This window comes from Plectrocnemia conspersa, unplaced genomic scaffold, assembly GCF_051122295.1.
Source record: "Plectrocnemia conspersa isolate PC_06_02 unplaced genomic scaffold, ASM5112229v1 ptg000013l, whole genome shotgun sequence".
Taxonomy (NCBI): Eukaryota; Metazoa; Arthropoda; class Insecta; order Trichoptera; family Polycentropodidae; genus Plectrocnemia; species Plectrocnemia conspersa.
In genome coordinates, this window is record NW_028277177.1 from 14,146,075 (window position 1) to 14,163,275 (window position 17,201).

Sequence of the window (17,201 nt, forward strand, 5' to 3'; positions counted from 1 at the left end):
ATGTAAAGCTATTGAATTAAACTCGAAATTAGCCTATTCAAATTACAAATATTTTTAATAAAATTTCGCTATATTTTTAATACGAGTAGTGTTTGTTTGGTATGGTTTATATACTTTTCGAAAAAACAATATAAATACATTTTGCTTCACTTTTCGTATTAAAAAAAAAAATTTTTTTAGCAATTTAAATTTTTAACATATTATTTGCTAATCTCATATTTTTTTAGATTCATTTTTGTTTTTACTGGACATTCTTTTGAAATGAATACATTTATAATGTAATGTATATTTAAATAATATGTTGGCGACCACGGACACGTTATATTTTAAGTTTTAAAAATAAAAATATCCAGAAACTTCTGCCCGCTGTAAAGGCAAAATGAACAAAGATATGTTTTATAGCTCTCAAGTGAGATCAAGTTGTATTGTGGCTCGTGAATTAACTAAAGATATAAGCATATAAGATCAAAGCTGTGGTGCTTTATTTAATTGATATTATAATGTGTACTGCAAATAATAATTTAAATAATATATATATATATCGTTTTTTATACATAATATTTTTAAATTAAAAAATATAAACTAGATGGCCGATTCTTACAACGTTCATACGTCAAGTCTCTGAGGAAATTTATTTTTGTACACTGGCAACATTTATATTTAAAAGTTTATCCGTTAGTGTTGCTTCAAATTTGATCCCAACTGACGTCTTAAAACATTCGGTATTATTGCAATTTTGAGTGAGTAAATTTCTTCAATTTTACAATATAGTACAAGTTTACACTATTACAAGTGTGATACATATTTATAGGCAAAATGGCTCGATGGAATTTGCTCGATAACAAGAGCTACACTGAAGACTATCAGCCGATAGTATGTTTCGATCAGCTAAACAGCAACTATTCTATCATAGTTAACGCTGTATTCAAAAAGAGAGGTGAATGTGACTTGCCAATAATCAAATCGACTCTCAGACCGCCTTACGTTGGCGTTTACTTCGAAGACACCCTCGTCCTTCTCTCCGCTGATCAGGAAGATATCAAGATCATCAAAACATTCGAAGTCAATATCAAGAGCGTCTTGATACGAAGTAAAAACGATGTAGTCGTAATTATATTGGAAAACGGAAAGTTGTATTGTCTCAATTTGAAAACTGAATTATTTACGGTTGCAGATGTATATGTATTGCATGATCATTTCAGTCTGGATTTTATGGTAGAACAGCCAGACAGCAGTATCATTCTTGTCAATCGGGAGTATGCATTCGGTTTCAATTTGTTATTGATAATCGCAGATGAATATTATAAAAGTGGCGAAGTCAAGTTTAAAGCTATGCCTGTTCAACGCGAAAATGTATCCAAAAGTGATGCACACTCAATCAAATTAAAGCATGCTAAAAGAAATCAGATTTATAAGTCGTCGTTATGTATTAAGCCGTCGCTAAATAAAAATATTGATGTATTTTGTCCGATTACGAATCAAAATTTTGTAATAGGTAATTCATTAAATATTTATGATGTTAAGCCGTTTGAGGATACAAAAAATTTGCTAATATTCTCTAATCCGTCCAATGAGAAATTTGTTCTTGAAATTGTCGCTTTTAATAATTTAAAGTCGCAGTTTAATGTCGATGTGACTAAGAATTGTTCGATTATTGGCGGTTTAAAAAAGTTGGCTCTATATATGGATATCAAAGATGATAAGATGTATGTTTTTATGATAAAAGAAAATTCGCCAATGTCTCAGTTGGAGATTCTGATCTCTTTGAGAAATTATGAAGGTGCTGAATTATTCGCAAAGGCTCACAATCTATCACCAATGGCAGTTTTGGAACTAAAAGCTAAATTTTTATTAAGCAACTTGAATAAAGACTATACTCACGAAGCATTAAAAGAATTAGAGGACATCTTTGATTCGTGTGATAATATTGAATTCATCGTAAGTAATAGTTGCGAAGGTGTTGAGCACAACATAGAACTCTCTCATCTTTTAGAATTCTCGAAAAACAAATTGTTGAACACTAATGATATTAAGTTAAATAAAAAAGTCGACGATCTGATTTGGAAAGTTGAGGCGTTCAAATTGATCAACTTAGAAAATGAAGAGTATCCTATGGCATGGGAGTATTTTGTTAACGAAAATGCTATCAATCTATGCAGAAAGTTTATAATCGGCGATAACTTGGATCACGCTACTGTTATTTGGATCAAAAGCTATCGCACAATTTGCAGCACGATTAAAATCAGAGACATAGCCGACTTACTCTGCTCTATATCTCTGGATACAAAGTTGAATTCTTTACTCAAATGGTTAGAATACTTCATTCCGAGCGTCAGCAGTATTATGCCTTACACAGCTGACTTAATCATCACTTGGGCTAAAGACAGAATTTGTGTACTAGAAAATTCGATACATTGGCCTGAAGTTGGTATTCAATTTGCTGAAAAGTTTTCTAATCTAATGTTCAACTCTAAAGGTTTGATAGCTTTCATGCCATCTTCTGCCGAAAAAGTGTACCATTTGATCAGTTGCATGATGCAGATTCAAGTATTGAAGAAAGATTATAACATCATAGTGTCTTTGAGAGACTTTACAACGCTCAATTCCAACGAATTAGCCAAGTTGATTTTGAGAAAGGCGTTCACTGAAGACCTCAAGTCTTTGTTGGTTAAATTTTTGGACAGTTTTATCATTAAAAATAATTTGAACCATGACAATCTGATTAGAGAGTATATCGAAGAGTTAATCACTTCGTCACCGTCTATCGATGAAGTCAAAATGGAGATTTTGATCAACTGCATTTATAACGCCGACGAAAAGTATCATTGTGTGATTATGATATTGAAATCTGCGACAGTTCCTTGGAGCGAACGTATTAAAAATATATCTTCCGATGCGATAGCTTCGAAACACTTCTTGGTTCCTAAAATCCATATTGAAGTGATACATGCAGATATAAAAACTATATTGATGAAATATAAATGCAGCGATTTACCATCTGACGATTACGAATATTTGATTAGGCTTATTATAAAGAAAGGAGACGCCGATATGATTTCCGATATTAAAAAGATCACCAATATTTATTGCTCTTATAAAGAAGACGCTTATCTGCTTTGCATGCAAAGTTATGTAGAAAACGACGAAGTGCATAAAGCTTTGGAGATGTTTAAAGAAGTTCAAGAAAATTTCAAAGAAACTTGTATCATATCCTTCACGTTGATATTAGAAAGTCATTTGAACAGTTGCGAAGTGAATAGGCAATTGGAGTGCAATTATTTAGATTTTCTAAAATCTACTCTAAAGGTTGATGAGAATACATTAGAGAGCTTAAGAAATATTTACGTACTTAAGAACAGATTTAAACTTACGATATTGTTAAGCGACTATCACATTCCAGATTGTTGTAAATATTTCTTAATAAAATGGTGCAAAGAAAAGATTGAATTTATGAATAAATCAATAGAGAACACTAAAGAAGTATTATCGCAAGCTGTAGAAGTTGGACGACTTTTGAAGATCTCGAAAGTTGAAAGCGTACTTATTCTTGTTGATCAGTCTAGTGATAAACTATTGAAAATTTTAGCCAACATAATACTAGCAGAAGAATCTTATTTCTTAGAAAATAATATCAAATCTGTAGACATTATTATTAAGTTGTTCCCAATGGTGAATATAATGGAAGTATTGTTTTTGGAGAATGCGTTGAAATTCGTATTGAACATTGCTGAGAATTGCGATGCGAAACATTTGTCGTATTGCATTGATGTTTGCAGTTGGTTGATGTCTATTTATTTTGCTCATAATAACGTCAGAGAAGTACTGAATACGTGGAAAAACTCATCGTTTTATAATCCGCATATTGTCAGTTCTATTATTCCCGTTTGGCAGGAGATCTTCGGGAGGAATTCGCCGGAAAATTACAAATCTAAAAACTTCACACTTTGCTTGTGTAAAATAGGCGAACAATGCATGGATGGATCGGTATGCTTGCCGAATTTATTAAACAAATGTCAGATACAGCAGAACGATTTCTATTTTGTTAGAATTTTATCTTATTGTGCGAATTGGAATGCTAATAATGGCAGTATAAAAAATTTGGAAATACCTTCATGGTACAGAGAGTTGAATGATCATATGATAAAGCATCTGTTATCTAAAATGATTATGTTTGAAAAACCAGATCATTTGTTGATATCAATGTTGATGTTCTCATATTCTAATTCGGGAGAATGGTTGAAAGAGATGCTTTCCGGTGGTATACAGAACAGTAAGAAGATCAATATAGCAAATCACATACTGAAATGCAGAGAGATGTATAATTGTATCGACGTTCCGTGCCCTCAAGCATTAATGATACATTCGCAAATGACAATAGAATCGAAGCTGGAAAGCTATGGAATCGTGATCAAGAACAATCAAGATGATTCATACAATCTTTCATCGTCATTGGAACTACTCGTTAACGCTAAATCGTGCAACGTTGAAATTTTAGAAGAATTTTGCACAGTAGCTAATTTTGATAAAAACCGAGCACTGATGTATTACTTATTCTCCGTTTTGAAACGGTGGAACGATGAATACGAATTCAACTATGACAGTTTTGGAAAGTGTAAGATTATAACGTCCAATAAAGAAGAAGCCATTATGGAGAATTGTTTGAAGATTGTCAGTAAAATCACGACTAAGGATCAGCTGGTCAACGATTTGACGACATTGTTTAAAAAAGGAGAGATTGTAGTTCAGAATTTGGCTAATGTTTCATTAGGACTGTATTGTTACGAAGCTTACATCTTTATTTTAGAGCTGTTGAAGCGCATCACTAAAAAAGAGATGTTTTTTAGAGAGTACATGACGTTGAAATTCCTTCAAACGTATCAGAGGATAACTAAGCCGAAGCAATCAGAGTTGGATGAGTTTAGCATGAAAGAGAAGTTTCCCAAGATCGGATTTTATAGATTGCCGTTCCAGTCTATCATGTGCGAAAGTTTTTGGAATAATATGAAACCTGAAGTTACATTGGCGACTTATAAGCAATGGTTGCCCATTGCTGGTCTTTTTCAGCTAAATTCCGATATTCAAGTGAGTCGGGATATGATTTGCAGTAACGCAGTCAAGCAGAGTATGACCACTGAAAAGATTATTAACGAGAGCTCGAATATTAAATGGACTATGCATTTGAAGAATGATCGTCTATTGAAAGAAGCTCACGAATGCGTGCAGAATATCACTAATTTGGAATGGGCCGGAGCTTGTTTCTATTACGTATTCCAAGGAAGTGCTTTTGGAGCAGATCAAGTCGCTGCTGTCGATATGTGCTTTCAGTTTGCAGAACATTGGGCTAAAATTGAACCGAATCATAATGTTGTACAAAAGATGCAGATGAAGCACTTGTTAACGTCTTCAGCTCACGTTTTACATAAGATTGGATTAGCCGAAAATAAACTGTTATGCTTATGCGACAATCCTCACAGACTCATCGAAGCTTTATATAATCACGAATCTATTATTACTCGATATGAATGCACAAACATCAATAATGCAGTAGATGAAATAGCTGAAAAACATAATTTAAATGCTGCTATTTTAAGAATGAGAATGCTAGAAAAGATTTTAAATATAAATAATACTCAATCTTCAGACTCGCCCGGTAATAGATCATCATCAATGACTGACGGTACATTGAGCAGAGAATTGTTGATGAAAGCTTGTTATATACTTAAAGGCACAAATCAGATTGTGGCTGCAATGTTTTTATCTCGCAACAGTTTGAATAACGGCGAAGTGGTGAACAATTACAATACGAATATAAGAGCATTACAATGCTTATTGAGCTTAGTTGACAGTGATGTCATTGAGAAAGTAACTAATTGCAGAGTGAGCGAGTTATGGTCTAAATTATGGAACTTGTACTTTATCAACGGCCTTAATTTGATCGGCCTAGAATATTTGATATCGATCTTCCAAGAAGATAAGCTTCAAACGATACAACAAATATGGCACTCTAGAGATCACAGCCATCTCACTATATCGCTTGTCATTAAAATGATGATCATTTACAATGTACATGTCGACGATAAACTCCTTGATAATATAATCAAAGCTGTGCTCAAATTCGATTTGATGTTTGAAGTGAGAAATTTCCTCCTTTCGGTTCGGGTGATACATAGTTCCAGTTATATAGACTTGTGGAGTCACGTTTTGTTGACACCCTTCAAGCGATTAGATACACCTTTGGTGGGACATCAAAAAGACGAATGCTTCGAAGCCTTAAAACTTTTGCCTTTATGTCCACTCATCAATCGAATTGATTTATCGCCTATATGGTACAATTGCATTCGTTTAGGCGTCATCGATATGGCTGTTATGGTCTTGCCGCATTTATCTAGATCTAATCGAAGGATTGTGATGCAGAAGATTGGTAAAATCAAAAAATCTACTCTACAAGAACTGAAGCAAGTTAAGTCGAAGGGAATAATAACAACAAATATGGTGATGGCTATATTGAAAAGAGAATTTCCTAGATAATTATTAAGTTTTTAATAACATTATGTAATTATAATAGATATGTACACAAGTAAGAAAAAATGAAAAATAAATTATACAATAATTAATTTGATCTATTGTTTTATTAACATTACTAATTAACAATTTCATAAATACAAATTAATAACAATTTTTTAAAACATCAATATTTTATAGATACATATATAATAAAAATAAAATGTGTAAAACTTTAAAAAATATATAAATTAAGTCTTCATCGTCAACATCCAAAATGAAAAATATATCTATAACATTTTTATAAATAAAAAAGTAACAGTTTCTAAAAGTTAATCCTAATTGGTCACTAGTGCATATTTAAACCTATATTTGCCTTTCAAATATTATATATTTACTGGCATGGATCACTCATTTCGAATATATTCGTATAATTCACTAAGAAGAAAGATAATAACGATCCTATAGCGGAGCCGGTTTGTGAAGCTACTCCACAGTAGAACATCCAAGACCCTCCACGTGTTCTAAATATTGTCGAAATTGATAGTTTTATGTAACTAATCAGCCCAATGGCAGCGATCCAAACAAGCACCTGAAAAGTTACTTAAAATAATTACTTGTTCAGAATGAGAAAACAACATTGTTAACATATTAACGCCACTTTTCCAATTATTATAAAAATTAAATTTGTTTCGTTCTGGTTGAATAGTAAATTAAATATATAAATTAAGAATCATGAATTTTGTATTAAGCGGCTTCCATAAAAGATGTCACAGGTATTTCGTGAATTTTTTCTGCTGATTCCCACCTGTTACATAATTTATGGAAGCCGCCGTAAAGATGTTTGTTAATTATTTACTATAAAAAAACGTAGTTAGTTTATTGGTTGATTTAAAAAAACATAAATATCATTATTTCTTTTATATTTAAATTGTACATTATATAATTTTATAACTGGCTAGACTAGAACACTAGATGACCTCGATTTATTAATGGTAGCAAAAAAGTAGTTAAATTATATGAATAATAATAAAGGTCACAAAAAATTAATTCATACCGCAAATAAACAGACTGAAAATGAAAGTAAGATTTGCAAAACTGCGGATTAAATTTTCTGTTATATGATATATACGATTAATAGTGAAAGATGTCATATTTCAACACACTGTCAAAGGATTTTTTGTCTACACGTATGCATGCACATTTAAAACTTGTATTTAACGATTTATAGACTACATAAAAGAACACTTTTTCATTTATCGAATTATAAGATAATAAATAGTTTCATTCTTCAATGGTATATACGATAATAAATATAATATAAGTACCAACACCTTAAAACCTTAAAAGTACTACACATATCACATTTCCATTCCATATTATATTTCAAATAAGGGGCTGCTTAGGGTGAATGAGTATTTTCAATAAAGGCGAGCAATTAAGTTTGTCAATTTTGTCACAATCGTTACAAGAAATTTGGTATACTCCTTCTGATACGTTATTAATTTTGTCTTTTCCATTCAGTAGAATGGTTTCTATTTTATTTTGAGATTTAAAAATTGTCCTAACGCCTTCTTTGGAAAGTACTCGTCCTATCTCTTCTGAAATCTCTCGAACATTTGGTAAATGTGAAATATAATTAAATTTTTCATTTATATCTACTTTATTATTATTATTTTTCTTTTTATCGCAAAAAAAAGTGAAGTCATTTAATTTTAATGCTTCTTTGACATTAAGTTGCTCAATTGGTTTGAATTTTTATATTCCTTAATTGATCAGACAAACTGTAGGATTTCACAAAGAAAAATAGAACATAGAAACGCGATAAAATGCTTTTAATGAAAAATCAAATCATCAATAGGATCTAAAAAGATAACTTTTTCTAAGAGCATACTAACATTGGTGTCAGATAAAATAAATAGAATAAATAAAATTTTAGATTGCAGTTAATAAAACAATCAAAGTTTTTATAGGGATGCACATAATGAATCTAATGTATCTTAGTCTATACTGATATCAAATACTCGCTTTATTTGTACATTTATGCAAATACTGTGCTAATCATTTTATAAACACCAGAATATAACAATGTAATCAGTAATAAATCATGGTTAAGTTTTATCACAGTTACATCGCAAGCTTTAGAGATTATTACCTTAAATTGTTGAAACTAGTTTTTTCTTTGAATAATATGCTGATTTAAAATCTGTTACTTCTTCCTAGCAATAATACTTTTGTAATGAGGAATTTAAAGAATAGTAATAGTTTATATGCATGTGCTATAAACAATTATTTTGGAATTGCTACAAGATGTAAATTAAATATAATGGTTTACTATTATATATACAAAACATCTTATTGGTAAGTCATGAAAAATTACTTAAACTATTCATTAAATGATTGGATGAAGCAAGACTTTTACACGAGAAAAATATTTATTACTGATTTGTTGTGTTTACATTAAAATTAATAAAATATTCAATTGCTAGGTGTTAACAAGAAAGTTTTTGTCATGTTTAATTTAAATCATTAAATCAAGCGTTTACAATTTTTCAATTGAGACGTTTTTCTAGCAACTACAAATATGTTCATATAGAATTATGAAAAACGATTAAGAGTTTTTGTCGGTTACTCAGTTACAACAAAAAAAATGTTTATTGTTACATTATTTAACATTTTTTTGTACACAAATATTTTCAATGATGCTAATGAAATGTAAAAATATATAAATACGAGAATTGAATGTAAATTTTGGTCAACTCGGAACGAAACAAGTTTCTACATAAATATGTATTTGCAATAATTATGCAACAGACAAATAAAAATGCTTTTAAGATTTTTGAATATATCATGCGTATTTTATATTGACTCAAACAAAGTAAAGATAAGATTTTTTCAATTAGCATTATTTATGTATTATGAGATAGTGACTAAATTTATCTTTGTGTTTCAACCTGACAATTGAGAATGTGAGAAAACAATTAAAAACGATATATGTACAATATTATATTTGAAGGCCTAGATCTAGATTAAAGTTTTGTACAGGATGTTCAAAAAGTATCTCTACAGTATTTTATGGCATATTGAAATTAAAAAAAATGCATTGTAACCATGACCAACTTTTTGGATGGAGCGGAGAGACATGCTCAGTTTGTCATTGATTAAGAGATTGTTACGTTCTGTGGAGAAAGTTTTTGAACATACTGTATATAATATATCTAGGAAAGTCTTACCACAATAACAATCCCTCCAACTGTCCCCACCAGTGGCGGTTTAGGACTAAGTACACTTGTGGCTAGCGCATACGATATAAACAACGCGCACACCGTCGCCAGAAAAGAAACCGCTCTGCTTGACGTGCGAGGTAAAAATACTGCTAAAAAACATGCAACAGGATTGGCCATGCTACCGAGAGTGACCGCCAAGTGATAAGCAGTATTTCCGTAAGGCAAGCACGAATATGACTGTATACTGGGAAAGATGCCATTACCGAAAGCGCACGCCATAGACATGAGCACTAACAAGTTAATTGATTTCAATTTAGACATTATCATTCCATCACTGAGTGAATTATTGGAAATTGTCTCGGAATATTCTACGTCAGTTCGACCTTTATCTCTAGACTGTAATTGGTATTTATTATTAGTTTCATCTTGGTCGCCGATTGGAACTAGTTCATTTTTACATACCTTTAATTTAGTTAATAATAAAAATGAACAGAAACTTACGAACGAGATGAAAGAGAGGACTATGAAGAATATCTGCGTACTAAAACGCGGATCTGAAAATTCAGGACTATTTTTATTTGACCCGTTAATCTCACATTCGGGATTACCGCCGATTCCTTGAGCTAGAGCTAAAATGCTCGGTAAGAAGCCGCTCAAACCTTCGCCGATTAAATAACTTATTAAATAAATTTCTTTAAAATGACGCATGAACGGAAAAAATAATACTGAACTAGTACATCCGACAATGGACGTTAAAAATACAAGCGATAGGAATACGACGCTGTGCGGTTTGTTGTTAATGAACGACACATGATTGTAAAAAAACGACATCAATAATGGCGATACAGTGCCGAGTAGGAGCATTGTAAATATCCAATAGTTATCGTTTAGCTTGTTGGGCCGAAATATGCGATGTACCGCATAGGTAATGGGGCCTAAATTGGCTACTTGCACCGCCACCGACATGTAAGAGGGAAGGCTCCATGCTTCGGGTGCAGTTTTTACTAGCAACGGCAACTGTACGAACATTCCGTTGATGCCGATCCATGATCCGACACCGAACAAGACTGCTAAAGAGTCGACTATAATCTTTCTGTCTAAGAAAAAATTCAGCTCTTTCATCACAATCTTCTTTACATAACTGCAAAAGAAAAAAAAATTAGGTAAGTTGAAAAATATTAATTAAATATTGTTATTTTCTATACATTGTTCGAGATAACAGATGTAAATAATATAATTTATGTTTAAAATCTTATCTTTTAATTTAATATTACTTTTAGTTAGATAAAAGTAACAATAATATTTTTAATTTTATAAAATTTTTTTTTTAATAATCATTGTAATTACATGATTTGATTAAAAAAATAGCACTACGTCCGAACAGCCCGCTGCTTTTGAAGCAATAACTTGACAGCTGGTGTTGCTAGCTATAAAATAAATATCGCACAGTAAATATAAAACAATTATACAACACATTGCAATCAAATAAAAAGAGAAATATCACTACCGAAGTAGCATTCAAAAAATTGAATCATCTTTTATAGAATCACATCGTTGATTTTATTCTTAAGGCAGTTCCAGACGATAGCAAGGAAACACATGCAAGTTTTAATTTTTAGGGTCAACAATATAAAATTATTTAAATATTTTAAAGTGGCTTAATCTGTTACAAATTTCACAAATTATTTTATTGCAGACATTTAAAAAATCTTTTATTAGTAATTAGTCCGTCGTGTTTTTTTTTTTTAAATTTTTAATAGAGAACACATGAAAATATAATAAAATATTTCTAATGCTAAGTAATATCCAAATTAAATGTTATATATGAAAATTCAACTTTTAGTAATATACTCAGCATCAACGCTTTTCCCAATTTATACAAGATAACGAATTGGTACCTTTCCCGAAATGCAAAATTATTTAAAAATATTTTAGTGACACCTGTATTGACAGCTGATGCCAAACGTTGTAGTACTTTAAAACGTATAAAAACATTTAAGAAAATCTATTTATAAGAATTATTCACAATAAATCCAATATCTGTTCATACAAACGTATGAACAAATAACCCAATAACTAATAAAAAAAATTAAACCCAATAACCTATAAAAAAGCAATTCATTTCAATATTTAGTAACATTTTCGAAGTCTTTCACACGTGTATATATACATATGTAGAGAAAGTAATAATTTTGTTAATTTACAGGTGTTTTAAGCCCTAAAACGACTATAAAAAATTGTTTCATAATTTTTAAGATCGCTAAAATAATTCCAAAGAACTTAATATTTGTATATTTTCGAGGTCTTTTATACGTCTTATAAACTCTAGTACTACCATAAATAGCTAGATATTAGCTTACAAAATACAATAAGTGATGTTATTTAAGGTATTACACTCGTGTTTTAAGCACTAAAAAGTGTTTTGTGCCAAACATATATAAAAAGAGATATATATTTTTATACTGAAAAATATTATTGTGGATTTTTCATGTCCTTTACACGTGTTCTAAAAACTAAAACGATCATAAAAAGCTGGATAATACTAAAGTTAGTTCAATATGCTATTTATGGTATTCATCTCGTATTTTAGACCCTAAAAATCGCCTTTTGTACCGAAAATAATTATAAGGAGTTACCCTAAAATATTTAGAAGAAACTACTTTTTTCTATACTTAGTGGAATTATTGATGCTTTTGAAAGTCTTTTACACTTAAGTTTTTGCCCCTAAAACGACTTGAAAAGCTGTATATTACTAAAATTTTGTATTTATTTACAAAAATATTAAATAATTAGTAAAGTCTTAAAAAAGTCGTTGCTATATTTGAATTAGGCCATTATTTATTTAATAAATAAATGAGGATTTGGGAACGCTTGCTTGACAATGTTTAGACGCAGTTCGCTGACGTTTGACAGTTCGTTTGAAAGGTCTGACAGCTCGCGATGTCGCGCGAGGTTCGAACTTCTGTGGCGTTCTCGTGCCAGCGTTGCTTGCAGCCGCTGCGGTTGAGCGGGGAGCTGCGGGAGCTGGGCGAGCATGCGCTCGCCGAGCTGCGGCTGCCGGCGAGGTCCGAGGCGAGGGGGATCGACGAGAGGGACCCGACGGCGCAGCTTCTCGACCACTGCGTGCCGCCCTATCGGCTGGCCGGTGACGCCAACGGCTTCACGCTCGTCTCCGACGACGTCGACCGTCCGGGGGAGACGCTCGCGAAGGAAGCGGAGCTATTCGACGCGCTCTCCGATAACTCGGACGTGGACCACCCGCTGTGCGACGAGTGCACCGACTCTCTGCTGGTGCTGATGGACGAGCGGCTGGAATCGGCGGAGGCCGAGCGCCGTGACTACGACCGGTACCTGCGCAAGATCGAAAACGAGCGCGACGAATTGCAGCCGGAGACGCTCGAGATCGAGCTGGAGGACCGCGGGCGCGAGGAGCGGCGGCTTCTCGACGAGCTGGAGGCGCTGCGAGAGGAGGAGGCCGAGCTGCGACGCGCAGTCGAGAGCGAGGAGCGCGAGAGAGATCGTCTGGCCGACGAGCAGAGCGTCTACCTGCGCGAGTACGCGCGCTACCGCAAAGAGTTGATGAATTCGGAGGATCGCTCCAAGTGTTACGAGTCGGGTCTAGCTCACGCGCAGTCGCAGCTAGAGCGGCTCAAGAAGACGGACGCCTTCCGGGCGGCGTTTCGCGTGTCCGATTCGGGCCGCTTCGGCATCATCAACAACTTTCGACTGGGGCGGCTGCCCGACGCGCCCGTCGACTGGTCAGAGATCAACGCCGCATGGGGACAAGCTGCTCTTCTGCTGTCCGCGTTGGCGAGGAAAGCGGGTTTCGAGTTCCGGCGTTACACAATCGTTCCCTACGGCAACCGCTCCTATGTAGAGTCCCTCGAGGATCGGAAGGAACTGCCGCTGTACGGCTCCGGCGGCTTCAAGCTGCTCTGGGACACCAAGTTCGACGAGGCGATGGTGGCCTTCTTGGACTGCGTGCAGCAGTTCAAAGAGAGGGCCGAGAAGACAGACCCCGAGTTCAACCTGCCTTACAAGATGAGCCGGGGCAAGATCGAGGACCCGGCGACCGGCGACAGCTACTCCGTCAAGATCCAGTTCAATTCCGAGGAACAGTGGACCAAGGCGCTCAAATACACTCTCACCAATCTCAAGTGGGGATTGACATGGATCTCTTCTCAGTTCGACGACGTCGACTGCGATGAAGAGATGTGGTGAAAATTTATTTCAACGTTCCTATCGTGATAGACTATATTTGTGATATTAGATATTAAAATAATAAATCTTTACATTCTCGAGTTATCAGTCGACTTTGTTTATTATCACTATGAATCTTCAGTCGTATCGTTTTACTTAAGGCTCATTAGTTATAAAAACTATCTAAGCTCTTCCAACACACTCATACTTTTAGGAAACAACCAGATAGAGGAGAATAGCAACAAATGTAGGGTTAAAATGATTTAACACATTATACTTTAGGTTGTTTTTAAGCCTTTCTCAATGTATTATAGTCACGTTTTTTGTTAGTTATTAGCTACATTTTTTATAAATCAATATTCCGGTGAACCTTGTAATTGATTCTGAAGGGCGCAGCTATAGCTGCTCAGTGGCTGTGCGACCTTTGCAAGTAAAGCACATTTTTAATGCAGACTGTGAAGACATGAAATTAGTTTTGAGATTTTGCACATATATTATAACTGTGGAGTCATTTCAGAATTTATCGACTCTGAATTACAATTTTAGCTTATGTTGATTAAGATAATATTATTACTTCTTAATAATTCTGGAATTATTAAGAATGCATGAGTAACATAATTAAAACATAGGAAGATTCCACGTATGAAAGGAAAATAAACATGTTTAAAATTGCAGGTTTACTTAGTAGGTACTAATGAAAGTTCTTCTAGTTCATTCACACTTTATTTCAAATATGGTATATTTTAAATATAGTAAAACATTGATTTCATAGAAAAGCGTACAGTAAGATTTACATTTATATATTTTTTGAATATTTTTTCTTTGATACATTATAAATATTCATAATACAATATGTAATTATTAAAATATATGTAGACAATGATTGTTTATCAAAAATAAAAAGAAGGTGTAAACCGTCTAGATACATAGTTTACAGTAATCATCTAGTCGGCATGAAAAAAACAATGAAAAGCGATAGAGTAATAATATTTTCTTCAGTCAGAACACAGATAGTGAAGGCACACATAGATGTGTATGATAATTAAAAAAAAATGCTTTGATCGTGTAATAATTACTATGATGACTTAGTCATGATTATTTACACTTAATTTTATCAGCAAATTTATTTAAAGAAAGTTTTAATATTTCCTATAACTTGACTAACTATACTGTGTTTGATGATTATTATAAACTGTTCATGCAAATAGTAATGTGTTTACTAATAGATTTACTACAAATATTTACGAAATTGGATTTGCATTTCACACATTTAATTGGCATTTTGTCTATTTATTTGGTACTTATTTAATTTTATAGAATGTAGATAAATGTTGCGGAAATTGTGATATGTAATATTCACATATTTATAAATATCCAGAGGTGGTAGGTATTTACAATAAATCTTTTATGAAAAATACTTTATTTTTATATTAAGACATTAAATAAAATTGTCTATATAGGCGAAAAACTATAACAATTCAACTAGTTGAAGTACAATAATTAGAACTTTACTACGCTATTTCTTTTTCTATTATATATTATTTCTTTTTCCATTATATATCACTTTATATAATTATTTTTGTTAGCAGTTTGTTAGGGTATAACATAATAATTACTAAACATTAATATGTGTTTTTATTGGCAGTATTTCTGCTTTATAAGAACAATTTAATAAGGATTATTAATAAAATACTTATGTATGTATAAGTATGTTCTGTGAAAATTAAAATGTGTTTGTAGATCAATACATTTTAATGTGAGTAAGTGCACAGTGTACGTAATACATATAATAGAGTTAATATTTATATGAAAAATATGAGCATTTTAATAAACTGTGATATCTTTTTGTGCATGATAAATTTGTAATGTGCATATGCATATTTTACATATTACACATAATACAATATGATTTTATATATTGTATTTAATAATAATAACACATAATTTTCTATTACGTCTTTTCAAAACAATGTTCTATTAGAGCTAAACAACAATTTTAATAATTTTATTATAAACTATCATTTTAATAAACTTTGATATATGTATTTATAATACATACATATAAAAAAACATTTTTATATGTACATATTTTATATAACAATATTTTTTAAACAAAGCTTATAACCACAATCTAAAAGCTTAAGCCGTACATCTGAGTATTAACAAGCAATATTTTTTATAGAATATAATTTACATTTCATTTTGTTTAACTGAAAATAATTTAACGATGAAACAAGATAGTCGAAAGTAATTTATTTAATAAATAATAAATATAAGTTTCAGTTATGTACAGTATAAAAATCAAAAGGAAATTACAGTAGTAATAAGATTAGTTGGTCCCAGTAAGAAAATATGGTTGATTTTTTTGCTAATTTTATAATAAAATTTACATGCTCAAGTTTAAAATAAGTGACATGCTCAAGTACGATAAGTTATATAGTAACAGTCGTTTATGTTAAACATATTAATAATATTAAAAGTAATTTATTACTACATTTTTTTATTTTTCGGCAAATATTAATTTATTTTATTTTACATGCAGCTTAATAAACGTGATTCGAATGAAGTACATACATACATATATTCAGTTTTGAGACGACTTTTAATATATTGATCCCAATTTGTCAAATTGAATGGATTATATTTTATAACATAAATAATAAAAATATTTTTATACATTATTTGCACAAAGAATACACATTAAGCACATTATGTTATAATATATATATTTTAAATTTTATTGTTTGCTTCCAAATATATATTATTATTATAATAAACATTAATCACTATAATATTAATATAATTTTAAATGGCGTTATTTATATAATACATGGCAAAGAATCTTATATGATGAATCCATTTTAATTGATCTTTGCTTGTTATTCAACTTAATCACATCCGAAACCAACCCTTTGAGCTAATTTGATATTTTCAGTCTTTCTAACATTTCGTTTAAGGATGCATTCCGTTTCATCATATATTTATAGCAGCCGTACTTATCATGATAATAAACAATCACATTGATATTTATTTTAATAAATTATTTTATCAAGCAATAAAAACATATTTATAAGAAAAAAAACAGCAATAAAATCTTCATAGTTATATATATTATTATGTGTAGATATATAGTAGATATACAATTATAATACTCTGTATTTTTTTGGAAGGATTCAATCATAATGTTTTTAACTTTTCTTTAAATAATGTTTGTTACAAAGGTGTATATATGATAATTTGAAAATAGATCATATTATTTGATATTATAATTGA

General features: G+C 31.7%; 2 protein-coding genes and 1 pseudogene across 3 annotated transcripts; 2 read left to right on the plus strand and 1 right to left on the minus strand.

Moving 5' to 3' along the window:
• The first annotated feature begins 652 nt into the window (after window positions 1-652).
• On the plus strand, window positions 653-6,619 carry rod (kinetochore component rough deal). The gene is made up of 2 exons (XM_088201796.1): window positions 653-740; window positions 812-6,619. Exon 2 carries the CDS (start codon window positions 817-819, stop codon window positions 6,526-6,528), a length of 5,712 nt encoding a protein of 1,903 aa, XP_088057922.1. The 5' UTR covers window positions 653-740; window positions 812-816; the 3' UTR covers window positions 6,529-6,619.
• Window positions 6,620-6,759: 140 nt separating this feature from the next.
• On the minus strand, window positions 6,760-11,145 carry Rift (Riboflavin transporter). The gene is made up of 3 exons (XM_088201799.1): window positions 11,076-11,145; window positions 9,735-10,869; window positions 6,760-7,093 (listed from the first exon to the last, which is right to left on the minus strand). The coding sequence occupies exons 2-3, from the start codon at window positions 10,848-10,850 to the stop codon at window positions 6,896-6,898; spliced, it is 1,314 nt and encodes a 437-aa protein (XP_088057925.1). The 5' UTR covers window positions 10,851-10,869; window positions 11,076-11,145; the 3' UTR covers window positions 6,760-6,895.
• Window positions 11,146-12,621: 1,476 nt separating this feature from the next.
• Window positions 12,622-14,033, plus strand: LOC148227367 (beclin-1-like protein pseudogene; annotated as a pseudogene). Its single transcript, XR_015811942.1, has one exon. The product of XR_015811942.1 is annotated as a beclin-1-like protein pseudogene (transcript).
• Window positions 14,034-17,201: the final 3,168 nt, after the last annotated feature.

Bases quoted from the DNA above. Each gene is read 5' to 3' on its own strand.
- Rift (XM_088201799.1), bottom strand. From the start codon at position 10,850: ATGAAAGAGCTGAATTTTTTCTTAGACAGAAAGATTATAGTCGACTCT. The intron at 7,094-9,734 runs GTAAGACTTTCC...GTAACTTTTCAG, and splicing joins TTGGAGGGATTGTTATTGTG to GTGCTTGTTTGGATCGCTGC.
- rod (XM_088201796.1), top strand. From the start codon at position 817: ATGGCTCGATGGAATTTGCTCGATAACAAGAGCTACACTGAAGACTAT.